This window comes from Delphinapterus leucas, chromosome 1 (genome assembly GCF_059928025.1).
Source record: "Delphinapterus leucas isolate spDelLeu-1000000601 "Yukka" chromosome 1, BTC_Dleu_Yukka2, whole genome shotgun sequence".
Classification (NCBI taxonomy): domain Eukaryota; kingdom Metazoa; phylum Chordata; class Mammalia; order Artiodactyla; family Monodontidae; genus Delphinapterus; species Delphinapterus leucas.
In genome coordinates this window covers 164,956,709-164,980,144 of record NC_143129.1, presented here as the reverse complement: position 1 = coordinate 164,980,144, position 23,436 = coordinate 164,956,709, and the positions used below count along the sequence as shown (strand labels likewise).

Genomic DNA, 23,436 nt, shown 5'->3' with positions numbered 1-23,436 from the left:
GAGAGAGCACCGCCTCATAGAGAAGGCTGTGGGGACACTTTGAGGCCTCTGAGGAGGGCCCTGTGGTGGTGATCAGGTTAGATGCGAGGTGAGGGGTGAGGGCAGTATCTTGTCAGAAATGGAGGATGGGCCTTCCTAGGGGAGGGACCAGCATATGCCAAGGCCTGGAGAGGGGAGGAGACACCAGGGGATGGCCAGGTACCAGTGGAGGCCTCAGGAATGGTGACTGGGCACAGCACAGTTCCCAGCCCCAGGGTCCCCATCTCCTTCCAGGGAGCATCAGCTGGACTCGGAGACCTTAGTTCTGGCCCCAGGTTCCGGACGCGCAGGCTCACGGGCCCAGCCGCTCCGCGGCATGTGGGATCCTCCCGGACCGGGGCACAAACCCGTGTCCCCTGCATCGGCAGGCGGACCGTCAACCACTGCGCCACCAGGGAAGCCCCCGCCTCCTGCTTTAACCGTAAGCCAGTCCTCTCTCCTCTTGGGCCTCAGTTTACTCACCTGCACAGTGACAGCTTGGCCTCTGTGATTCACACTCACGGAGACTGGAGTTCCTCCTTCTGCTCCTGCATGACAGAGCGTCAGCTGTGAGTCACGCAGGGCCCCTGCCTCAGGGCTTTCCTGGCAACGCCTTACGAGGAAAAGAAAGAGCCAGAGCAGGGTCAGATGAGGGGTCTGTGCGGGGGCCGCTGGGGATGGAGGAAGGGCTTCGAGGGCACAAAGGGGAACAGCAAATGGTTTGTGTGGGGTGGGGATGAAGGTAGAGGCCTTGTCTGGAGCAAGATTTAAGGGACAGGATCCTAGGATTTGGGGACTGGCTGGTACAGGGATGGGAGTGGGGATATGGGAGTGATGATGTTGTAGCCCACATTTCTGTTTTGGGTGACACCTGCCAAAATGGATCCATGACTGAGATAGGGCATCAGAGGAAAAACAAACTTGGGAGGGAGTTGCTGAATCTAGCCTTGCTGAGTTGGAGGTGCCCAGGGAATATTTGGGGGGGACATCCAGGAGGAAGTCTGCAGTCTATATGCTTCAGCACATAGACATGTGATCATGTTTCCTGAGCCAAAGGCCAGGGCCCAAAGGCTAGGGTCTGGCTGGTGACCTTAAAGGGATAGCAGATAGAAGGTTTTCAGCCAGAACTGACCCCAGGAAATCTGGATCTCTGGTTGCTGCTAGTAAGAGGGTGACTGGAACCAAGCAGTGCATGAGGTCACCCAGGAAGTCCCTGGGCGGTGGGAGCTCTGCCACTTGTGGGGCCAGCAGCAAGAGAGGGCCCCGGGAAGGGAGCCAGCAGGGAGGAGGAGGAAAAACCCTAGAGGACAGAATCATGAGATCCTTGACCACACGGGAGAGTTTTACAAAGGTAGGAATGGGGACTTCCCTGGTGGCGCAGTGGTTAAGAATCTGCCTGCCAATGCAGGGGACAGTGGCTCGAGCCCTGGTCTGGGAAGATCCCACATGCTTCGGAGCAACTGAGCCCATGCACCTCAACTACTGAGCCCGTGCACCATAACTACTGAGCCCGAGCGCCTAGAGCCTGTGCTCCGCAGCAAGAGAAGCCACTGCAATGAGAAGCCCCGGCTCGCTGCAACTAGAGAAAGCCGGCGTGCAGCAACGAAGACCCAATGCAGCCAAAAATAAATAAATAAAGTAAAAAATAAATAAATGTATTTTTTAAAAAAGAAGGTAGGAATGACCAACGGTGATCATAATCATAGCTGCCAGCATTGATTACATGCCTACTGTACAGCAAACCCTGTGCCAACTGCTTTCCATACGTTACCTCATGACCCGGTGAGCTGTGTGGCATCATTGTTCCCCCTTACAGAGGAGGACACAAGCCCAGGGAGGCGGAGTGTTTATGTGAGCAGAAGAGGAGGAGGTCAGGACTAAGAGGGGCGTGGCCGTGCTGGGTTCAGCCTCGGCCTCCACAAAGGGTCCCGATGCTTCTGATTTGGGAGAAGCAGTTAGGGATGTCGGCAGGGAGAGGCAAGGCAGCTGCAGGGCTGGGATCCCTGGGACTTGACTCCCAAGCACCCTGGGCACGCTGGGTTCTGGCTTGTTTGTCAGCAGGACCCAGGTGTGCAGCCTTCCTGCCAGTCCTGGGCCTTGAACCTGGGTCTGGATACTGGGGCACCTCAGGGGCCCTTCACTGGGACCCACCATCCAACCAGTCACCACATGACAGAGACAAGGGATTCTGGAAATTCCCTTTCAGGATTTTAGGCCACCCAGACCTTTCATTTCTCCCTTTCCCTCCCTCTTCCCCTGGTCTCTTTCTCTCTCTCTCTCTCTCTCTCTCTCTCTCTCTCGCTCTCTCGCTCTCTCGCTCTCTCGTTCTCTCCCTCTGTGTGTGTGTGTGTGTGTGTGTGTGTGTGTGTGTGTGTGTGTTGCGGGTGGCTGTGCAAACTGGACAGGACCCAGCCACTATCTAATAGAGCTGTATCTCTGGGGCTCAATTTCTCCAATAGCTAAGAAGTGTGTAATCCCAGCTTGCCTGCCTATCTCCCCCAGGCTCAGTGAGGTCACCAGAAATTCAACCCAGTTATTCTGGGCTGCCCTCAGCCTCTCCCTTCCTCCCTCCCTCCCCTTTCCCTAACTTTCAGTTTCTTTTCAGATCCTGGGTGCCTTTGGAGGAAGAGGTGGCCAAACCAGTGGAATGTGGACTGCTAACAACTTTCCAACCAAAACCCCCCATTTAGGGGAAGTCCCTTTAAAAGGAAAACTGAAACTCTCTCCTAGTCCAGTTCCCAGTCCCACCCTTTCCTCTCTACACTGCTCAGACCTTGACTCATCACCTCTCCCATTCAGCTTTTTCCCCCAAATGATCTGGATCCAGACTACAGCTACCTTCTAGCTTTGTGACTCTGGACAAGTCCCTTCCCCTTGCTGAGCCTCGCAACGCCCACTCTGTAAAACGAGGACACCAGGCGCCACTTTGAGTTGTGGCAAAGGGTTCAGTGAGGTACTGCTGTGCGGAGGCAACTGTAGTGGTGAAGAGCTGGCTCCGTCATATCCCAGCGGTGTGGCTTTAGGCCGTATCTGAACCTCAGTCTCCTCATCTGTAAAATAGGAATGATGATCATACCTACTGCCTCAGGGTTATTGTGAGACAAATGACCTAGTACCATGTCGTAAAGCCCTGAGGACCAAGCACTTGAGGCGCAGAGCACGCGGGAACATTCGACAATGTTCCTAAGTGCGAGTACGTGAAATGCTGGGCAAGGGCCATTCCCTTCCCTTCTCTTCCCTTCCTGCCCTAGGGAGAGGAGGTAGGTGTCTAGGACCACCCTGGGATAACCTTGCGCCCCCTCCATCAGCTTTCTTCTGGGGCGGGTGGTGGGGCTGGTGCTGAAGTGTTCAGAAGGGAAATTTACTTGGCTCAGTCAATTCCTTAAATGGCAAAGGAATCTGCCTCTCCCCAGAACCCTGAGGATTTTCTTTCTTTCCTCTCACACCCCAGAAGTGTCCCCCGGGGACCGCCTTTTGGTGACTATTCCCAGAAAAGACATACTCTGGACCCCCCTCCAACGCACACGTCATCTGTCTGTCCCCTCCCAGCCTCTCACATTCTCCTTCCCTCCCATCTGTCTGCACAGGGAGGCCTTACCTCCCAGGGACTGGCCCTCAATGCTCCATGCTGTGCCTCCGAGAGATCGGGCTCCCAGCATCACCTCCTTCTTCTTGCTCCTTGGCCCACTGACCTTCAACTCTCCTGACTTTTTAGTTCATCAGAGCTGAGCCTCTCCCACCTCAGGGCCTTTGAACAGGCTGTTCCCTCCATCTACAGTGTCTCTCTCCACTTCTCTACTTGCTGAATTTCTACTCTTCTCTTAAACCACTCCTGAGGACTTTCCAGATTCCCCAGGAGGAAGGGATGGCTCTCCCACCACCTGCTCCACACCTTTGGGCTTAGGGTTCCCACCACTCGGTTTCCCACCACTTGGAACCTGGGCTGCATCACCAGGCCACCCCCGTCAGCTCATCATCCCCTGTCTCCACCTCCATAACTGGCCCTTCTCACCTGGACCTGGGCCATTTCATCAGCTTTCTCGCTTGTCTTTCTGCACAAGTCTAGCCCCTCTAGCTGTTTTCTGCCTCAGGGTCACTTTCCAGTAGAGGGTGCTCAATAAATACCTGTTGACTGATGGAGTAAATGAGTGAAGGAACAAATGAGAGAGTGACAGAAATGTAGAATCAAGCATATCCCCCTTGCCTTTAAACCTTTCCATGGCTCCCTACTGCCATCAGGACAAAGTCTGTGCCTTATATTTAAGGTCCTCCCTGTCTGATTCCCCACAGCGCACTCTGGGCTTTTCCCCAAGCCATACCCTGTTCTCCTTCCTGCATTCATGTAGCTTTGTCCTTCTTCCCTGCTATGCAGCAGGGAAACAAGATTGGTTGTTGACATAATCCAGGCAAGTGATGATGGGGAACTTGCACTAAAGAGAGAAGGGAGAGTCAGCCAACACCAACATTTCCTGAGCTAGACTCTGTCCTCAGTGCTCGGGACTGCGAGTGTAGCCTTGGAGCTTAAGTTTGAGATGACTATTAGGGTCCCCGTGGAGACATCAGGCGGGCAGTTAATCGATCTATGAGCCTGGATTTCAGAGGAGAGCTTGGAGGCCTCCTCCAATTTTTTTAAAAATAAATTTATTTATTTATTTTTGGTTGCATTGGGTCTTCGTTGCTGTGCGCGGGCTTTCTCTAGTTGCGGAGAGCGGGGGCTACTCTTTGTTGCAGTGAGTGGGCTTCTCATCGTGGTGGTTTCTCTTGTTGCAGAGCACGGGCTCTAGGTGCACAGGCTTCAGCAGTTGTGGTACACGGGCCCAGTAGTTGTGGCACACGGGCTTAGTTGCTCCGCGGCATGTGGGATCTTCCCGGACCAGGGCTCTAACCCGTGTCCCCTGCATTGGCAGTCGGATTCTTAACCGCTGTGACACCAGGGAAGTCCGGCCTCCCAAATTTGAAGCCACAGGACTGGATGGGATCCACCGAGAGGAGCAGCTCAAGAAGACAGTGCCGGGGGCTCTCCAACTTTGACACTCTGGGTGGGGAGCCAGCAGGGGGATTCAGCTCGTGGGCAGAGAAAGGAAGAGAACCAGGAGCAGGGGAGTCCTGAAGGTTGAAGGAGGAAATGGCTTCCAGAAGGATCGTGTGATCTGCCATGTCAAATGCTGCTGAAGGTGGAGGAAGACGGAGGGGGAGAGGTATAGGAGGGGTCCATGGGCAGAAGTGACAGGTCTTAGCAAAGGACTACGGATGTCGGGAGTGAGGAGGAAGGACCGAGGATGGTGCCTGAGGGTCTGGCTTGGGAAATGGGTGGAAGGAGATGCCAAGCCATACACAGAAGGCCTAGGGAGGAGCAGCGGGGCACCATGGAAAAGGAGAGGTCAGCTTTGGACAGCTTGAGTTGAGGTGCCTTTGGAATGTCATTAGGATCTATGAGTCTGGAATGAAATGTGTGTTGGAGAGAAAAAGAGAAGATCCCCCTGTGTGTGTGTGTGTGTGTGTCTGTCTGTCTGTCTCTGTCACTCTCTCCTCTATCCTTTTTTTTTTTGGCCGTGCCATGTGGGATCTTTGTTCCCTGACCAGGGGTCAAACCTGTGCCCCCTGCATTGGGAGTGCGGAGTCTTAACCACTGGAACATCGGGGAATTCCCTCTCCTCTATCCTTTTCTATGTGTATTTTTGAAAGAATCTATATGCTGACTGTTATGAAATCTTTATCTCCAGCCCAGGTCTCTCCAGAACTCTGGCTGCCCTTGGAGATCACCCCACATGTCCCACATGGACCTACAAGACACAGAAAAACAGGCTCAGGACACAGATTAGAAAGGACAGAGTTGGAGGCGAGATAAACCAGGGAGGAGTTGATCAGACTGGTCCAGACAATGGCAAAGGCGGCCTGAACTAGGCAAGGGCAGAGGGCAGAGGAGATGAAGTGCAGAGACATTCAGGGAGCGGAGAGCACCAGAGATGGGGGTGAGGTTCCATGTGGAGGGAGAGGGGCTAGAGGAGGAAGGGAGACGGCTCTAGGGGTCTGCTGGGTGTGGAGAGTGGGGGCAGCTGCCCTGCAGTCACCTGTTTATCTGACTGAGACCCCTCCCAAAAGGGCAGGGGAGGGGTCATAAGTGGGGAGGGGGCTGCTGTTGACCACAGAGTGCATGAGTCAGGGTGGACACCCGAAGACTCCTTCCTTTAACCATCAGCACCCTCTGCCGAACCCCTGCAGGGAGGCATGAGCGGGATCCACTCCCAGCCTCAATCCCAGGGAGGACCTGCGAGAGTGAGTAAAGGGGAACACAGGGACAGGTGCTCAGGGCCTTGGACCTAGTTGAGGGCCAGAGACCACTTGTTGCCCACCAGAGTGGACTCTGAGACCCCGGGAGGGCTCTAGGCTTAGAGATGCCACAATGGGACCATGTCCCTCCCTTCCTTTAAACCTGTCCATGGCTCCCTACTTCCTCTTGGAGAATGTCCACCCCCTTGGCCTGGCCTTCAAGGTCTTTGAAGCTCCAGGCCCAGCTAGCTTCATCTTAGGCAGAGCCCTCCTGGCTGCCAGTCTCACGGTTCTCTCAGCGGGATGACCGCTTTGATGATACCATTTCAGGCTGCAAATCACCAAGCCTTTCTCCATGCTGCCAGTTCTGCTTGCCTTGCTACTCCCTTTGTAGGTCTACCCAGGGCCTGCCCATCTGTCAAGATTCAGCTCAAGGTACCCCTCCAAAAGGCTTTCCTGATCTTCCAGAGGAGTCACTGTGCCCCAAACAAACTAATGTCACCCTCTGTGGCACTTTACTGAGCTGGCGTATGTCTCTGCCTCTCTCCTTCTATGGCCTGTGAGAGTCTGGGGAGGAGGAACAAGTCGGGTTCACTCAGTCTACCCCATGGGGGGGTGGTCACGGGTGCAGTGGGACATTCAGGGGTGGCTACAGAGGCCCTCCCAGCCCTGTGGGTTCAGTCTAACTCAGTGTGTGTGGATGGGGAGAACAGAGATCATCATCCCCCAAAGTAGGGAGAGCCAGAGAGCAGTGAAAGCTGCTTTATTCGGGCAGTGAAGGGCAGAAACATGGAGATACCAGGGGAGAGGGCAAAGGTGGACAATCTTCATCCACTGAGAGGGGACACAGGACTGTGCAGTGTTCCAGGCCATCTTCCTGCTCATCCTGGCTTGGCACAAGTTAGCCTCGGGACCATGAGGAGATGAACCTGAAGCCTGTCTTCCCAAATCCCTGGAAAACAGACATCTGTGACACTCCTCTGGGACCTGGGGCACAGTTTGTGTAGCTGAGCACCCTAGACTGTCTGGGCTGTCGTGCAGCTCTGCTGTGAACTCGCTGGGTGTCCTCGGGCAAGTCATTTAATGGCTCTGAGCCCTGATCAGTCTTCTTATCTGAGAATAATGGGAATAACAATGGTACCCACCTCATAGGGTTGAGATGAGGCCTGCGAAGTGTTAGCATAATAACTGGCTGAAAGTAAATGTGGAATAAATATGAGTTGTTAGGATTATAACTATTCTATCAAGAGACCTGGGTTCTGGTCCCAGTTCTGCCATGTTTTCCTCACTGGACCTGCCTGAGTTTCCATCTATAAAATGGGATATTGGGCTTCCCTGGTGGCGCAGTGGTTGAGAGTCCACCTGCTGATGCAGGGGACGCGGGTTCGTGCCTCGGTCCGGGAAGACCCCACATGCCGCGGAGCAGCTGGGCCCGTGAGCCACGGCTGCTGAGCCTGAGCGTCCGGAGCCTGTGCTCCGCAGTGGGAGAGGCCACAACAGTGAGAGGCCCATGCACTGCAAAAAAAAAAAAAAAAAAAAAACCAGGGATATTGAAGGATTAAATGAAATAATGGATGTGGCAGAGGCTCCTAAGATGAGTGATGGTCTCTTTCCCTCTGAGGTTCATCTCGCTGGGGCTGCAGAGGGGTTGTCACCTCCACTCTGTCAGGCCTTTACTGGGCTCTCTGTCCCGGCAGGATCTGCTGCCGTAGGGCCAGCCCATCTCCTCCTCTTGGCCCATGAGGCAGAATGAGAGGAAAGGGCTGCGGTTGCCCCAGCAGGGACTGTGGTTACGCAGGACGAAGGACTTCCTTCCAGACTGCAGGATGCCATCCTGGGAAGGAGCCAGAGATCGTGGGACAGAGGCTGCTGAGGGGAGGGATTGCTTCCAGGGGAATGTCCAGATTAGGCTGGTTAGGCCAGAGTGGGCCAGTGGAGTGAATGAGCTCAGCAGTGACCTCACTTCCAGAGAGCCTGGAGGGGTCCTGTTTAAACCTGCCCCATGGCTCCCAAGATCACAGAGACAACAGACAGGAACAGAGACATAGCCAAAGGGGTATTCCAGGACAGACAGCCAGGGGCAAAGGGCCACCCAAGAGACATATGCATGCTATTCCCTCCACCCAGAACACTCTTCCCAGGTCTGGAGTGGCTGATCTCTCATCCTTCAAGCCTTGATTAAGAGTTACCTCCTCAGACAGGACCACTCGGCCAACCGATTCATTCATGCAATCTTTAGTGAGCCCCAGTTATGAGTCAGGAACTGTTCTAGATCTGTGAACAAGACACAGTCCTTGCCCACTCCATATAATGTAGCACCTGGCCCACCTCGATCTTCTCAAACAGAGCACACTGTTTATCTCTTTTTCTTCTTTTATTAAAAAATATTTATTTATTTATTTTGGCTTCGCCGGGTCTTAGTTGTGGCACGCAGGATCTTCATTGTGGCATGCGGGATCTTCCAGTTGCGGCATGCGTGATTCTTAGTTGCGGCATGCAGACTTCTTAGCTGCGGTATGCATGTGGGATCTAGTTCCCCGACCAGGGATCGAACCTCGGCCCCCTGCATTGGGAGCACGGAGTTTTACCTACTGGACCACCAGGGAAGTCCCCATATCTCTGACTTTTTTATTGTTGTCTTCCCAACCAGAATGTAAGTGCCATGAGGACAGGGACTTCAACTGTTCTTTTCACCAATGTGAACTCAATGACTCAGAGTATAAACCTGGCACAACCCTCTAAAATAGGCCCTTGATAAATATTTGTTGAAGAAATAAATGGACACAGAGACCAGGGATAGACAGACACACAGAGAAAAAGAGCCATGCTCACATGCTCAGAGGCGATGCAAACATTCAGAGATGCCCCAAAATATCAAGCACACACAGACACACACAGGACAGTGTCCTTCAAGCAGGCCGCTTCCCTTAGGTCATTCAGTTTGGTCATCAGGCCTGGGGCTGGGGTGACTCCTGTCCTGGGACCGACCCAGTTGGTACCCAAGGGCATGACCTATTCTGGTTCCCACACTCCCTGCGTGGGGCACCAAGTTGGCATTATGTTTTTTTTTTTTTTTGGCATTATGTTTGAAGAGCCCTCTTTGGAACTCTATTTTACTCCTTTAGTTGTCTTTTGATGAACAGAAATTTTAATATAGTCGAATGTCAATTTTCCAAAAAATGTTTGTGGTGGTTTGAGAAGGGCAGGGCTGAATAACCCCGAAGAAACCCACGCCCGGCCCGCGGGGCCTCTCTCACTGCGGCTCGACCCCTCTGGGTCCTCGAGCCTGTAAGGCAGGGCGGACTAACCTCGTGCCCGGGTATCACCCTTTCCCCACCCCAACCTCCGTCAGGCCCCGCCTCTAGACCCGCCCCTCCGAGGTCGCGCCCTCTTCTGGCCCCGCCCCTCACCGGCTCTCACGGGCGCAGGGGAACTACATGTCTCTTCCTCTTGCCCAGATATTGGTAGTTAATATTCTGCCACCGGTGCTTCCACCTGGAAGGAGGGAAAACTGGGCCTACAGGACGGCGGCAAGGCTCCCCGCCCCCTCTGAGTCTACGCCCGCTTCGCCTAGTCCCTTCCTTGGTCAGCCGCTTCAGGCCCCGCCCTTCCCCCCCAGTTCCTCCCACTCCTCCCGCTCCTAGGTACAGTCAAGCCCAGCCTGTCCAACCCCTGTCCGACCCTCGCGTCTGGGGATCCGCCCCTTCCCACAGACCCCTCCCCTGCCGTAGGCACCGCCCCTCCCTCCCAGGGCTTCCGCCCCGCCCCCGCGCGCTCACATGAGGCGCGGGCGCGCGCCGTAGCAGCTGGGCCAACGCGCCGAGGGTAAGTCCGCCTGCCCGGTGGTACCCGGCAGCAGCAGTAGGTTGCGCGCCGGCCAGCGCCAGGCGGCGCCCGGCGGGCGGCGGCGCTGCGGGCTCGGCCAGTAGTCGCCCAGGCTGCGGTGGGCGGCGGGCGCCGGCATGGCCGGGCCCCGGCAGCCCCAGAAACACAACTCCTGGTCAAGGCGGTGCGGGGGCGTGACCCGGGGGCGCCTGCGGGGTAGACGGGCAGCGGTCACCCCAGGAGGCACGACAGGCTGGGAGTGGGCGGCCGCCTCGTGTCAGACGCGGCGGCGCGAGGGTCGGGGTCACTCCTGGCCCATGTGGAGGGGCGGGGAGGGGATTGGAGGCCCCCCTCGGGCCTTCCCAAGGATCTGGACTCCTCCCCCCCAGCTGCCAGACCGGGGCCCCTCATCGCGCCGACACCCTCCTCCGGGCCCCCTCACCGGGACAGAAGAAAATTCACCGCGAAGTGGGCAGTCTCGGTGAATAGCATAGTGTCTAGTCCTCCTGGCCCGGCTTCGGCCTCTTTAATACCTGCTGGGACGTGGAGGGGGAGGCCTGAAAGCCCATAGTCCCCCCGGGCCCCGCTGTTTTTAGCAGGAGGCATCAGGGCCCCGCTGTTTTTAGCAGGAGGCGTCAGCTGGCAGAGCGGGGTGGGGCAGCGCCAGCCCCTCTGGCGGGGTCTAGTCAGTGGTCTGTCTTCAGCTGCTTCAGTGGGAGGGGGTTGGTCACCAGTGCTGGAGGATCCCCTGAGACCCTCCTCCCCCAGGATCAGGGACAGAAAGGCAAGGACAGGCAGAGGCAGCAAGAGGGGGCCCAGGATAGGAAGGTCAGCTGCCCTTTGGATAAACCCTTCCTTATTTCACCCAGGGGCTTCCAGCTTCTGCTTACACACCCCTGATGGTGTGTTCAGGAAGAAACCACACCTCAGAAGGCCTCACCGCTCCCGGGCTTAAGAGCCTCCCAACTCTGCCCCCATGGCCCTTACAGGAGCCTTTCCCTTGCTCTGGGGCACTCTTAGGTATCAGAGGCAGAAGGCTTCTCAGCCACCTCTAGTTCAGGAGTTCTTATCTGGAAGCCAGGACTGAGTTTTTGGGAGCTTCAGGAGGCCCGATACTGTTTGCAAAGTTCAAACACACATATATTTCTGGAAGGAATCTAGAAAGGGTCCCTGACACCTCCCCCAGCCCCACCCCCCCACCCTCCCACCAAAAAAACAAGAATTAAAAGCCTACATTCTTTGCAGAAAGGAAAACAGGTTCAGAGAGGGGCAGAGCAAACCCAGTAGTAGGACCCAGGCTTCCTACTACTCTGCCCATCCTTACAAAGGGTGAGACAACCTCTCTGTGCCCTTGTCCTGCTCAGAGCATGGGGTTCCGGGCTCAGAGCCCAGGCTGGGCCCTGCTGCCCCACCCTCTGGGGATCCTGAGGAGCATGCTGGCCCCGCTCCCTTTCCCACACTGCCTGTTTGGGCTATTTCCCCCCAGTGACTCACACTGGCTGCTGGGGAGAGTGGGCAGCTGTTCTGAGCCCCAGAGCCCTGTATGGCCCTGACTTGCCCCCCTCCCAATTGTGTGGCTATATTTGGGGATTCCACCTCCTCTTTTCCCTCCTTGGGGAATTTCCCTCCTCTCATTCCTTCCTCCTTTACCTGTCTCCAAGTTCTCCCTCCCTGATGGCTCCTTCCCAGCAGCAAACGAACAGGCTCTAGTCTTTCCTATGTTTGAAAAAGAAGAAAGCCCTCCTTCGACCCCAGGTCCTTCTCCAGCTCCCCTTCACAGCCAACATTCTTGAAAGAGTTGTGTACACACGGTTCCACTTCCTCACCCAACCCCTGCGGTCTGGCTTCCTCCCCCACCATTCCACAGGGGCAGCTCGTCAAGGTCACCACTGACTTCCCTGTTGCTAACTCGTGAGTCTTTATCTGATTTGACCCCTTAGCAGTGGCTGACTTTGACACAAACACTCCCTCCTATTTGAAACACTTTTGTGCCCTTGTTTTTCTGGACACTGTGGACTCTTGATTTCTTTGCTATTTATTTGCAACCATGTGGTTGCCGCCACATGGCAAATTTCTCATCCTTCACTCACTGCCTAATCATGGGTGTTCTTGGGCCTTCTACAGTCTGTCCCAGGGGATCTCATGGGTTCCCATGCCTTTGGTGTCCACCTGTGTCAGAGACTCACTTCTCTCTTTCAGCCCAAGCCTCTCTTCCCTGCCCAACACCTATCTCCTGGCCCCATCCGCCTGGATGTTTCACCTCACAGCAAACATGCCCCACACCGGCCCTTCCTCCCATGTTCCCCAGCTTGGCCATTTTCTCGGTTGCCTGAACTGGAAATCTGGGCTTGGTTCTAGACTCTTCCCTGTCCCTCCCTTTTCATATTCAAGCAGTTACGAAATCCTGTCCTCTCCAGGATACGTCTAAAATCCAATTGCTTCTCTCCATCTCCACTGCTACCACTTGGTCCAAGGCCCCATCGCCGTTCACCTGGGAGGCTGCAGCAGCCTCCTGAATGATCTCCCTGCTGCTACTCTCAATCTCTTTTGTGGTCTGTTCTCACAGAGCAGCCAGGATTGTCTTTCCAAAACATGAATGTGTCCCTCTTCACTGTGTCTTCACCACCACGTTCACTCCTGGCACAGACCAGTCCCAGGGCCAGGGATATTTCTCACCGCCATGTCCTTGTCTGGGTAACTGCTTCTCATCTCATTTCCAGTGTCGCTTCCTTAGGGAAGCCATCCCAGATCCCACAGTTGGCTCTGCTATTCCTTCTCCTCACAGTGCTCAGCCTCTCTGTAGACCGATCAAGCAGTCATTAGATCTGAGAGGTAAGGGGGATGGGAGGAGGCTATTCCAGGCAGAAGGAACAATGTGCTGAAAGGTGGGAAGAAGGTTTTGTGAAGAACTCAGGGGTGTCCACGTGGCTGGACAAGTGATGTAAAGAAGCCATTGATGAGATTTAAATAGGAGAATTACATGGCTGGGTTGTGGTCTTTATAGAATAATTCTGGGCTAGAGGAATCAAGAAGGGAAGGAAGCACAAGACCAATTAGGGGGCTGCTGGAGTAATCAAGATGAGTAGCGATGGGGGTCTGGTTCAGGGCAGTGCAGTGGAATTGGAGCAGAATAGACTGTGGGCACCAGGACTGGGAATTGGAGAAGAGAGAGGGAGTGGGAATGATTCCAGTATCCTTACCCCAAGGGCAGGTGGGGAGAGGCCAGTGGGAGCTGGGACACCCATATTCCTGTGGGGTCCAACCCACTGATCTACCTGGTGTTAGGTTGCCTGATGTCTTCCCACGGCCCTCATCCCTGCTTTTTCCTAGAGGAGCAGATGGAGTCCCGAGTGTTAGATGCCTGCTAAGGAGGCCTAGGAGGAGGCCGGCGGGGGGAGGAAGGGGAAGTTGGGTCAGGGTCCAGATGTGATGGGGTTGCAGGGAAAGTGGCATTGGGGTTTCCTCAGGGTCTGGAAGCTCCACTGTCTCTGGCTTCACCCTGAGACCCCCCCAGTTCTGAATGCTCAAACTCAGGGCCCAGTCCTTAGGGGTTCTGGGGGCCTTTTAGGGGCTTCGAGTCTATATCTGAGAAGCCACAATGCCCTGACAAGTCCCCAGGACTCTAGAGAGTCGCTAGCATCAGTGTGCACTTCCCACGAGCTGGCCCACTGCCTATTACCTGCATAATCCCCTGCAGTCCTCACATTAACCCTCGGAGGCATGTAGCTTACTATCCCTGTTGTACGTACTAGACTTCCAGGGTTAAGGGACTTGCTCAAATTCAAACAGCTAAAACGATGCAGAAAGAGGATTTGAACCAAGGTTTGACTGACATCAGAGTCTGTGCTTTTAACTCCTGTGCTATATTAAGCCTGTCGACCCCTTGGTTGATTGGCTCGGTAAAGGAAGGAGGCTTTGTGGGGGATTTGCTTGTGGTTGGGGTGGCTGCCCCCTTCTCATATCAAGCGATGGGAAAGGGTAGCGCTGACGTCAATTGTTGCCATGGAGATATAGCAACCCTTTCCCTGCCATTTCCATGGTAACCTGGGGGGGTCCATCTGTACTTCGCCCCCTCCTTCTAAAAGAGGGTCCCTTAGGGAGGGGCTGTCTAATAAGGTGTCTGAGAGAGAAGTCAGGGAAGGCAGTGATTCAAGTATCCTCCTTTCCCTGGGCCCATCCTCATTCCTCAAGCTGAGAATGAGGCTGGGATGTGGGGGTCCTGCCTGGGGGTCTGGGGAAAGCTTTACCCTCTAGGGTGAGGGAGGCAGTTCTGCCTTTCCCACCTGGGGATTCCCCTGGAAACGACCCCCCCCCCCCCAGCCCCACTCCCCACCAAGTTCCTCAGCACCTGAGCAGGACTGTGAGGAACTTGGCAGAGGGAGGCGAGAGAGATTCCCCAACCCTCTCCAAGGCTGGGCATCACCCAGCCCCTGGGGACATGGCTGGCTGGCTCTCTGCTGCCCCTTGAAGCCAAAGGTAGGAGCAGCAGCAGCCTCTCTTGCTCAGTGCTGGAGGTGCACGACATTCCTGCCTGGTGCTCTATGTGCATGACTTTACTGAAAGCTTCCACCAGGTTTCATTAGCCCCATTTTACAGATTTGGAAATAGAGACTCAGAGAGGCTTGTAGCCCAAGTTTGCACAGCTAGTAAATGGCAATCAGGACTCAAATCTAGGACTAGAGTTTAGGCCAGTGACTTTTCCAGGGGGAAAAAAGGAAGAAGCAACAGAGAACATGATGGAAAAGGAGAAGAAAAATAGAGTGAAGTGACCCAGGTTGGAGCCTGTCATTCTCCCTGTCACCTACAGAACAAAGTTCAAACACAAGGCCTCCCTGATTCAGCTTCTCTTCTGTTAACTCATCCCTGGATCCCTTGAATTCTGAGCTCTGCAAGGGCAAGGGATATGTCAGATAAAGGCCTGGGTTCTCTGCACCTCGTGTGGCCCAGGTAGGTGTTGGTGAAAGTTGATTGAACTGAGTTCCTTGAAATTGTCTTCCACTTTCCTGCCTCAAGGCCTTTGTCCACAGTGTTCCACCTGGAATGCCCTTTCTCCTTGCTCATGGCCATTCTAGAGCTATGTAGCCCCAGGGTCTGGCCCACTGGCAAGGTGTTTGTCTGTATTCTTTGCATCCCTCACTAAACAAACATAGCGGTAAATCTTTTTCGTTTGTTTGTTTTTCTTTTTCCTTTTTTGGCCACGCCACACAGCATGCAGGATCTAAGTTCCCTGACCAGGGACTGAACCCGTGCCACAGCTGTGAAAGCTCGGAATCCTAACCACTAGGCCACTAGTAAATCTTTTTAAATTTTATTTTATTTTAAAAAATTAAAAAAAATTTTGGCTGCATTGGATCTTCGTTGCTACGTGCTGGCTTTCTCTAGTTGTGGGGAGCAGGCTTCTCATTGCAGTGGCTTCTCTTGTTGCGGAGCACGGGCTCTAGGTACGCGGGCTTCAGTATTTGCGGCACGCAGGCCCTAGAGTGCACGGGCTTCAGTAGTTATGGCATGTGGGCTCAGTAGTTGTGGCACACAGGCTTAGTTGCTCCGTGGCATGTGGGACCTTCCCACATCAGGGATTGAACCCGTGTCCCCTGCATTGGCAGGCAGATTCTTAACCACTGTGCCACCAAGGAAGTCCCAGTAAATCTTTCTTTAAAGGAAAGGAGTGTCGAGAAGATTGGAGAAAGGAAGTGAGGGAGATAAGAGAGAAAGGAAGAATGGGAAGGATTCAGCATTTGCGGGCTGGCAAGGTCCATAGAGATCACTGGTGCCTTTTTTTTTTTTTTTAAACTAGTGAGGAAATGGGCCCAGATGGAAGGGATTTGCCTCCCAGCAGGTCATTGCTAGGCCATGTGAGTTCCATGAGGGTCAAGGCCCATGTTTGTCAAGTTCATCGTTGAATCCCCAGTGTTCTGCACAGGCCTGGCTGGTAGACTTGTATTGAATGAAACAGGGACGAAGCCTGAAGGAGAACCCAGTCACACAGAACTCCTGGTCACACTTTCTAAGGCTCCTCATTGCCTTCAAATTGAGTTGTTACACTGGCCCCTGCCGCTCTCTATCCCTTTTTTTCGGGCTTCTTTTCCTCCCAGGGGTACTTGATCTTTATATAAGCTGTCTCTGCTCCTGGAATGTTTTTTCTCCATCATTACCGATTATTTTCTGGTGATGCTGTCAATCACCTGGCTGTGCTTGCATCTCAAGTGTAGGCTTACCTGTGGTTCAGCCTGGTCAATTGTAGTCTCCCATCTCCCTGACAGTGGTAATTGGCCCAAGGAATGTGCATGTGATTTAAAAGGGCCAATCACTGGCCTTCCCAGGGATAGGTATACTGAGACTGGGAGAAAGCAGGTCTCCCTTCCTGGGATTTAAAATTTTTTTTTTTATTTAGGCTGTGCCGGATCTTAGTTGCAGCATGCGGGATCTTTAGTTGTGGCATGCGGGATCTTTTAGTTGCAGCATGTGGACTGTTTAGTTGCGGCATGTGGTCTTCTTAGTTGTGGCATGTGGACTCTTAGTTGTGGCATGCATGCGGGGTCTATTTCCCTGACCTGGGCCCCCTGCATTGGGAGCACAGAGCCCTAACCACTGGCCCGCAAGGGAATTCCCCCTTCCTGGGATTTTTTTTTTTTTTTTTAAGCTGATGCAGCCATGTTGCCATGTTCCCTGCCCAGAGGAGATAATCAGGGATGAGAGGAACAAAGCAACAGTCCTGGTGGGGTTGAATCCTGGATTCCAGCCCAATGGATGCCCTGGTTCCTATAGTTCTTCCTTTAATCACTAACATATCCTTCCCAGCCACTTGAAACAATCAATTCCTTTTTTGCTTCAGCTAACATCAGTTGCTTGCAATGGAGAGACCTTATCCATACAGAGGCCGGTTTTTTCTCTCTAAAATTACAAGGGCCTCCTAAGGAGGGTGAGTACTGTTTACTGGCAGGGAGGCCCTTTTTCTGCAGAGCAGCAGAATGGGTTGTTAAACGGAGTAGGACCTGCATGGAGTTTGGTGGGGATTGAAACAGCTGGATTACTTCACTTAATAGAAGAACAGAGAGTCCCGGTGGCAGGGCGGAGGTTGGGGGTGGTCTCCAGTAGGTAAGGGTGAAGGGGGAGAGGAGGGAGGGAGAGAGAAGCCAGCACTATGGCCTGAAGCCAGGGATTATTCTGGTGAAGGGGAAGGAAAGGCATGGAGGGGCTTTTAAGAGCCAGAATGTTAAAGGATGTCTAAAGTCCAAGTAGATCCTTTTTGACAAACATCCTCTGTTCTTTCAATAAGCCTCCTACATCTGGGACTGCCTGGGAGGGAAGTCGTGGAAGTCGAAAAGGGTGGCCCTTTCTGGTGACCATGGGATCTGACGTGCTCTGGGAGGCTTAGACTTCTACTCCATGTGGATTAGAGGAGGGGTGTTGAGTCAATTGTACTTAAATCTCAGGGGACAGGAGACTGAACCTGACCTTTGGGTTACATACATCTTTTCCAATATTAAAATAATACAGGTTCATTAAAGCAAAATTGGAAAGTGGGAAATACTCATTCAGCTTGCAGGCAGCCTTCCTGTCACGGGCCCCTCCTCTGCATGGATTTTGGGGCCTCAAGTCTGAGGACGCTGAGGAGTGCACTAGCATCACCTGTCATCTGGGGGACCCCAGGCACATTGCTTAAGGCTCAGTTCCCTCACCTGTAAAAAGGAATAAGAAATCGAAGTTTTTCAAACGACTTCTTCCCCAGTCTTCTGGCCCCACCAGTCCTAGGAGAAACCAAAGCTCAAGATGGACGGGGCAGCCCCTAGCCCCTTCAACAAAGCCAGGGGTTCCCAGGGTCACAAAACAGCAGGTAGCAAAACCAAACTCCATCTTGGGAGAATTAAATGGGCCTGGTGTGGGTGGCCATTCTCATTAAGTTCTCTGTCCACCCCCTCCAGTCCCAAGCTTCTCTGGGCCCCCAGAGTCCAGCACAGTAATGCTAATTTTACTGGAGAACCAAGGAGAGTGTTGGGGAGACGGATGAGGGCAGAGCCTGAGCAGAAAGGCGGCCCTGAAAGGGATCATGACCAGCAAGAAATGGGGGAAGGGCTTGGTGTCCAGGGAGAAGAAAGCAGAGTCGGAAGGGCAGGCCCCTGGGGCTGGGTCCAAGTGAGGAGGCAGCAGAAGGGAAGATGCCTTTGGATGAGGCGGAGCAGCGGGCGGGCCCGATCCGACGTGATAAACATACACTGGCCGGAGTGGAAAGAACAGTTTATGCTGTGCTTTATTAAAATGTGCATCGTTCCTTTATTTTAAAATGTGCATCATTGTCTCCTGCTCGGCGCGCGCGATCTCAGCGTGGTGGCCTGCGGCGGGCCTCGTACACGCCCGGCTCCCGCGGAGCCGTCGTGCGCAGGCGCACTCAGGTGGCGCGGACCCGGGGGCTCCCGCCCAAGGCCAGGTAGACGTCGATGGGCACGTGCAGCAGCGTCAGGCAGTGCCAGCCGGGGCAGCGTCGAAGCGGCCTGGGGAAAGTGGGGCGCGACAGGGGGCGCTGAGGCGGGGCAGGCTCATCCTGTACGGGACGCATCGGGGAGTGCACTTGGGGTCCCTGAGGTTCGGGCGTGGATGTGGGATCTTACGTGGGGCGGGGTTGGGGCGGTCGGGGGACGGAAAGTGGGCCGGGGTGGGGCGGCGGGGAGGAGCGCTGGCCTCACCTGACCGGGTTGTGCTCCGTAGCTACCCGCTCCGGGCTGTCCTGGGTCTCGCGGGGGAAGGCAAGGCCCGGAGAGTCTCCGGCCTCAATGGGGAATCTCCGACCCTGCGGGGGCTCCTGGGCACTCATGTCCGAGGCGCTCTGCGCGGGAGTGGCGGTCAGGCAGCTCGCGGGCCGCCGGGCGCCTCCTCCCCGCGCCCGCCCCGTGGGCCGTCGCTTACCTGCCGGAGGCCGAGACCGGTCCCAGGCAGGAAGTAGCTGCCCGAGCCCTGGCCGCGAGAGGACGCTCCGGTCCAGGCGGAGCCGGGCAGGTGTCTGCGGCGCGCCCGGGGCCCGGGCGTCGAGGGGGAGGGCTGCATTGTGACCCGGGCCTTGGCGCGCTGACCTTATAGAACCCGTTCCTCCCGCCGGGGAACCCCACGCCGCGCCGGCACTTAGCGCGGCGCGAGCCGGTACTTGGAGGGCTCTTGCCATGGGTCGCGCAGACCCCCAGCTGCCCGTTGGGGGAGCAGGGGGCTGTGTCCACGGAAAGGAGCCTGGCATCCCGGGCAGCGCGCAGACGTCCGGAGCGCCCCCCACAGGCGGGGCTGCGACTCACTACCGGGCGCGGGGGCTGAGCGCAGCGGTGACTTAACCCGTTCTGGGTTTGGTGGTGGTGGTGAGGGCAGGCAGGGGGCATTGCCAATTTTGGCCAAGGGTCACACAACACCTACATCACAATTGGGCCAGAGTTTTAAAATGTCTGACCCCCTCCCTCTCCACCACCCGCGGCTTGTGGGTCCAGACGGGGAATGTTCTAGCGCTGGGGGCGGCTGCGGATGAAAAGGAGCAGGCCAAGGGCGATGGTGGAGTAGAGCTGCCTCGCAGAGGCAGCATGAGCTGAGAGGGTGATAGGAAGGAAGGAGGTTCTAGACAGCATGGAGGGCTTTCTGCTCTCCAATGGGTACCAGCTGGGCAAGACCATTGGGGAAGGGACCTACTCAAAAGTCAAAGAAGCAGTTTCCAAAAAACACCAAAGAAAAGTGGCGATTAAAATTATAGACAAGATGGGAGGGCCAGAAGGTGAGCTGGGGCCCCTTTGGAGGAAGCGAGGGCTGGCTGAGGTGGGTGGGTGCGTGCTTCCTCCAGTCAGAAGGATCATTCCCTCCTCCCCTTTAGTCTGGAACCAAGGAAAGCAAGACAAACTGTGGCTCTGGGGTAGGTCAGTGGGGAACAGAGGGATGCTGGGAGTCCAGGAAAACCACACCCTCTAAAATCCAAGATTAAAGTGGCAGGAGGTGAAGGATCCTCAGAAGCAGAGCCGGAGACCACAAGGCCTTTCCTATTCCAGGAGGGGAACAGAGACTGGCAAGGCCATGGCCACGGCTAGCAGAGGGCAGGAGCTGGAGCCAACGAAGGCAGAGATGGGGAAAAGACAGGGCTCATGGAAAGAACTGTGGGTCAGGAGGCAGACGTGAGAGGAGCGGGCTCATCACGCTGTGGGCAAATCAGGCCTCGTAACTGAGATTCAATAGCCTTGTCTAAAAGTCCCTGATAGTCTAAAAGCCTAAAAGCACTTTGATATCCGTGGTCTCACAGGCTGCTCACAACAGTCCCTGAGGCTGACAGGGAGCAGTTCCTTTCAGTAATATATTAACTACAAAAACAATAGAGGTGAACATTCTTTGCAGTGTCCAAGCAGACAGACATTAAAGACTATGAAAGGGAACCAAGGCACAAGACCCAGACATGGTGGGGAGATAGGCAGACAGAAGTTGGAAGGCAGCAGACAGGAGGGAGGAGTTAGGCCCTTCTGGACTTGATGCTCCATCTCTTTTCGCTTGTTTCCGTAGAGTTTATCCAGAGATTCCTGCCTCGGGAGCTCCAGATTGTCCGTACCCTGGACCACAAGAACATCATCCGAGTGTATGAGATGCTGGAGTCTGCAGACGGGAAAATCTACCTGGTGATGGAGCTGGCTGAAGGAGGGGACGTCTTTGACTGTGTGCTGAATGGGGGGCCACTGCCCGAGAGCCGGGCCAAGGCCCTCTTCCGTCAGATGGTCGAGGCCATCCGCTACTGCCATGGCTGTGGTGTGGCTCACCGGGACCTCAAGTGCGAGAACGCTTTGTTGCAGGGCTTCAACCTGAAGCTGACAGACTTTGGCTTCGCCAAGGTGTTGCCCAAATCATGCCGGGAGCTGAGCCAGACCTTCTGCGGCAGCACAGCCTATGCCGCCCCAGAGGTACTTCAGGGTATTCCCCACGATAGCAAGAAGGGTGACGTCTGGAGCATGGGCGTGGTCCTGTACGTCATGCTCTGTGCCAGCCTACCTTTTGATGACACAGACATCCCCAAGATGCTGTGGCAGCAGCAGAAGAGGGTGTCCTTCCCCACTCATCTGGGCATTTCGGCTGAATGCCAGGACTTGCTCAAGCGGCTCCTGGAACCAGACATGATCCTCCGGCCTTCAATCGAAGAAGTTAGTTGGCATCCATGGCTAGCAAGCACTTGATAAAAGCAATGGCAAGTCCTCCCCAGTAAAGTAGGGGGAGAAAGCAAACCCAAAAACCCACTTCTAAAATGGTGATATATATTTTACACTTTGTTTACTTATCCTAAAACTTACCTACACCCTCTCCAGCCTTACTTCTCTTTCCCTTTAAAGATCTTCATGGAACCAGAGGGCCTCATTCAGACTTCCCTTTTATTACAGCTGACAAGTGATTTTCATACAGGTGTTTAACTAAAGTTAATTAAAAACAGACCCCAGAATCATACACATACAGGGGGAGGAGAGGAGAAAAATGACCAAGAGCAACTGGAACCACTGTTGTTGCAACTTCCTTTCCAAATAAAAGCAGAAGCGTTGGGAATGCAGTAACGGCCTCTTGACTCCTTGTCTTGGTGAGAGGCCTGTTGGGGGCCCTGTCCCTTTCTCATCCCAAAGGCCAAGGTGAGCCTGGGATGAGGACAAGGGACTTCCTCAGAACCCAGGCTACCTCCCATCCTAACCCCCAGGCTCCAAGCAGGAAGCCACCCTGCACATAGTGTGTTTTCTGCCCTGGCTCTGGGGCAGCTGCCGTAGGGTACAAGAACAGAGCCCCAGACACCTTCCAGCTTCTGTTGAATCTCTTTAATAGCTGTTAACGGCAAGTCTGGAAAAGGTTCAGGACAAAGTTCTTTTTTCTTTCTTTTTTAATTACAAAACTAACAGCTATTAGAGTCTTTTTTTTTTTTTCCTTTTTTCTTTTCCCGGCTACAAAATACTCTGGGGAGATACATTATAATTTAAAATATATAATATTGCACAAACAACCAAAAGGTTAATTAAACTAAAGAAATAATTACAAAGAGAAAAACCCCATCCCATCAAAAAAAGATTCAGCATTCTCTCCATCCCACCCCCTCATTGAAGGTTTGAAGTGGAAGTGACCACCACTCTCTTGGCGCCCCTGACCACAATCACTTTAAGTCATTGGTGAACACACCAGATTATATACAAGAATCACCAGAGCAGCATCGTGAAGCACCAGGGTCTCCAGGGATTCCTGCAGCCCCTCATCCCCCCAAGAGAGGTGCAGCTTTTACCAGAGTGGGGGGTGAGAGCCACAAGGATTGGATCTGCCTTCAGGAAGAAGAGCTTTTGCAGAAACCTGATGACAGTCTCAAGAAGCTCACCCCCAGCATATCCCTTCAAGATGCAGAAGGGATGAGGCGGAGAAGTTGGGCTTACCAGAGTTGTAAGTACTCAGCTTTGATCACTGCTCTGTACCGCTGGTAGCTGGCTTGTGTCCTACGCTACAGGGGAGTCGAGGTGGGTAGCTGGTTGGACAAGGTATCCTGCCAGGCAACACACAGAAGGGCCTGAAGTGGCCCCCTCCCTTCTTGGGGAGGGGAAGAAGAGCAAGAGCACTCTTGCAGGTGGCACAGCTGGGCTAAGGACTCGGGTGCATCTGACATGAAGAAGCCTTGGGAAAGGCGTTGGGGACATACCAGCCTGGACTGGGTAAAAGGAGGGGGTTTGGTCTCTAGATTCTGAACCACAAGGAACCTTTCCAGGAATGGAAGATGCCTGGGAGGGGGAGATTCCTAAGAGAGGCAAATTTCCCAGAAATGAATGCCTCTTACCCGCTGGGATAGGAACCAAAATGTTCACCATCCCTGTCTAGCCAAGGGCAGGTGGCATGGCCTTCTTTGCCTGCTTATGGGTGACAGAGTGTGTTTTCTCGGCGTCCTCCAAGAGACTGGTAGCTTGGCCTCTGCCTACACAGGCAGATGGGCTAGGGCTATCCATTGGGACTTCCCAGCAAGAATCCCCAGGAACAGTGGATGTTCAGCAGAGAAATGTAGGCTCTTCTGGTGAGGGGGGTAGGTTTCCTCCCCCTCGGGTCATCCTATGATTGGCACAAGTCAGAGTTCCTGGTTTGGATTTAGCAAGCCCCTTCCCAGATGTGAGCAGAGGCCCAAAGGGCCAACAAGGAACAACCCAGAATCTGCCTAGAGCTCTGGCTGACAGAGGCCATGTAGGGGACATTCTTAGTCAGTGTCTTCCAGGGCCGGGCGGAGACGAGCGAGGGAGGTGGGAAGTGCTGTGGGTAGGGGAGCAGCTTGCTCTGGCTCCCCTCATTCCCAGTCCTCCCACTCTACATCTTCCAGCTGCA

General features: G+C 54.4%; 4 protein-coding genes across 7 annotated transcripts in view; 1 reads left to right on the top strand and 3 right to left on the bottom strand.

Moving 5' to 3' along the window:
* Positions 1-7,022: 7,022 nt before the first annotated feature.
* Positions 7,023-11,914, bottom strand: LOC149750798 (uncharacterized). 3 transcript variants are annotated; one of them, XM_089896997.1, is made up of 5 exons: positions 11,764-11,913; positions 10,556-10,646; positions 10,068-10,322; positions 9,699-9,783; positions 7,023-7,240 (listed from the first exon to the last, which is right to left on the bottom strand). In XM_089896997.1, the coding sequence occupies exons 2-4, from the start codon at positions 10,603-10,605 to the stop codon at positions 9,705-9,707; spliced, it is 384 nt and encodes a 127-aa protein (XP_089753123.1). In that variant the 5' UTR covers positions 10,606-10,646; positions 11,764-11,913; the 3' UTR covers positions 7,023-7,240; positions 9,699-9,704. The 3 variants fall into 3 exon arrangements, with proteins under 3 accessions (XP_089753123.1, XP_089753130.1, XP_089753120.1); XM_089897004.1 differs by lacking the exon at positions 7,023-7,240 and adding an exon at positions 7,247-8,851 and having other exon boundaries at positions 10,556-10,649; positions 11,764-11,914; XM_089896994.1 differs by lacking the exon at positions 7,023-7,240 and adding an exon at positions 7,247-8,851 and having other exon boundaries at positions 11,764-11,912.
* TSSK3 (testis specific serine kinase 3) lies at positions 10,085-22,039 on the top strand. The gene is made up of 2 exons (XM_022575101.3): positions 10,085-19,855; positions 20,626-22,039. The coding sequence occupies exons 1-2, from the start codon at positions 19,711-19,713 to the stop codon at positions 21,285-21,287; spliced, it is 807 nt and encodes a 268-aa protein (XP_022430809.1). The 5' UTR covers positions 10,085-19,710; the 3' UTR covers positions 21,288-22,039.
* FAM229A (family with sequence similarity 229 member A) lies at positions 18,344-19,259 on the bottom strand. The gene is made up of 3 exons (XM_022575099.3): positions 19,015-19,259; positions 18,795-18,934; positions 18,344-18,602 (listed from the first exon to the last, which is right to left on the bottom strand). The coding sequence occupies exons 1-3, from the start codon at positions 19,150-19,152 to the stop codon at positions 18,500-18,502; spliced, it is 381 nt and encodes a 126-aa protein (XP_022430807.1). The 5' UTR covers positions 19,153-19,259; the 3' UTR covers positions 18,344-18,499.
* Positions 19,471-23,436, bottom strand: part of BSDC1 (BSD domain containing 1) — a 24,360-nt gene continuing 20,394 nt past the window's right edge. The window contains exon 11 of one of the 2 annotated variants that reach the window (XM_022575096.3): positions 19,471-21,240. In XM_022575096.3, coding sequence (XP_022430804.1) covers positions 21,205-21,240 — 36 coding nt within the window. In that variant the 3' untranslated portion in view covers positions 19,471-21,204. Of the gene's footprint in view, positions 21,241-21,460; positions 23,432-23,436 lie in introns of those variants that run through there. The other variant, XM_022575097.3, reaches the window with a different exon arrangement.

What these genes read in the sequence shown, in the direction of transcription:
- LOC149750798 (XM_089897004.1), bottom strand. Translation starts at nt 10,605, where the DNA reads ATGCTATTCACCGAGACTGCCCACTTCGCGGTGAATTTTCTTCTGTCC. An exon ending in GTGAATTTTCTTCTGTCCCG is followed by an intron (nt 10,323 to 10,555) that starts GTGAGGGGGCCC and finishes TCTACCCCGCAG; the next exon opens with GCGCCCCCGGGTCACGCCCC. An exon ending in GGCGCGCGCCCGCGCCTCAT is followed by an intron (nt 9,784 to 10,067) that starts GTGAGCGCGCGG and finishes CCCTCCTTCCAG; the next exon opens with GTGGAAGCACCGGTGGCAGA.
- FAM229A (XM_022575099.3), bottom strand. Translation starts at nt 19,152, where the DNA reads ATGCAGCCCTCCCCCTCGACGCCCGGGCCCCGGGCGCGCCGCAGACAC. An exon ending in CCGGTCTCGGCCTCCGGCAG is followed by an intron (nt 18,935 to 19,014) that starts GTAAGCGACGGC and finishes ACTCCCGCGCAG; the next exon opens with AGCGCCTCGGACATGAGTGC. An exon ending in ACGGAGCACAACCCGGTCAG is followed by an intron (nt 18,603 to 18,794) that starts GTGAGGCCAGCG and finishes CACTTTCCCCAG; the next exon opens with GCCGCTTCGACGCTGCCCCG.
- TSSK3 (XM_022575101.3), top strand. Translation starts at nt 19,711, where the DNA reads ATGGAGGGCTTTCTGCTCTCCAATGGGTACCAGCTGGGCAAGACCATT. An exon ending in CAAGATGGGAGGGCCAGAAG is followed by an intron (nt 19,856 to 20,625) that starts GTGAGCTGGGGC and finishes TTGTTTCCGTAG; the next exon opens with AGTTTATCCAGAGATTCCTG.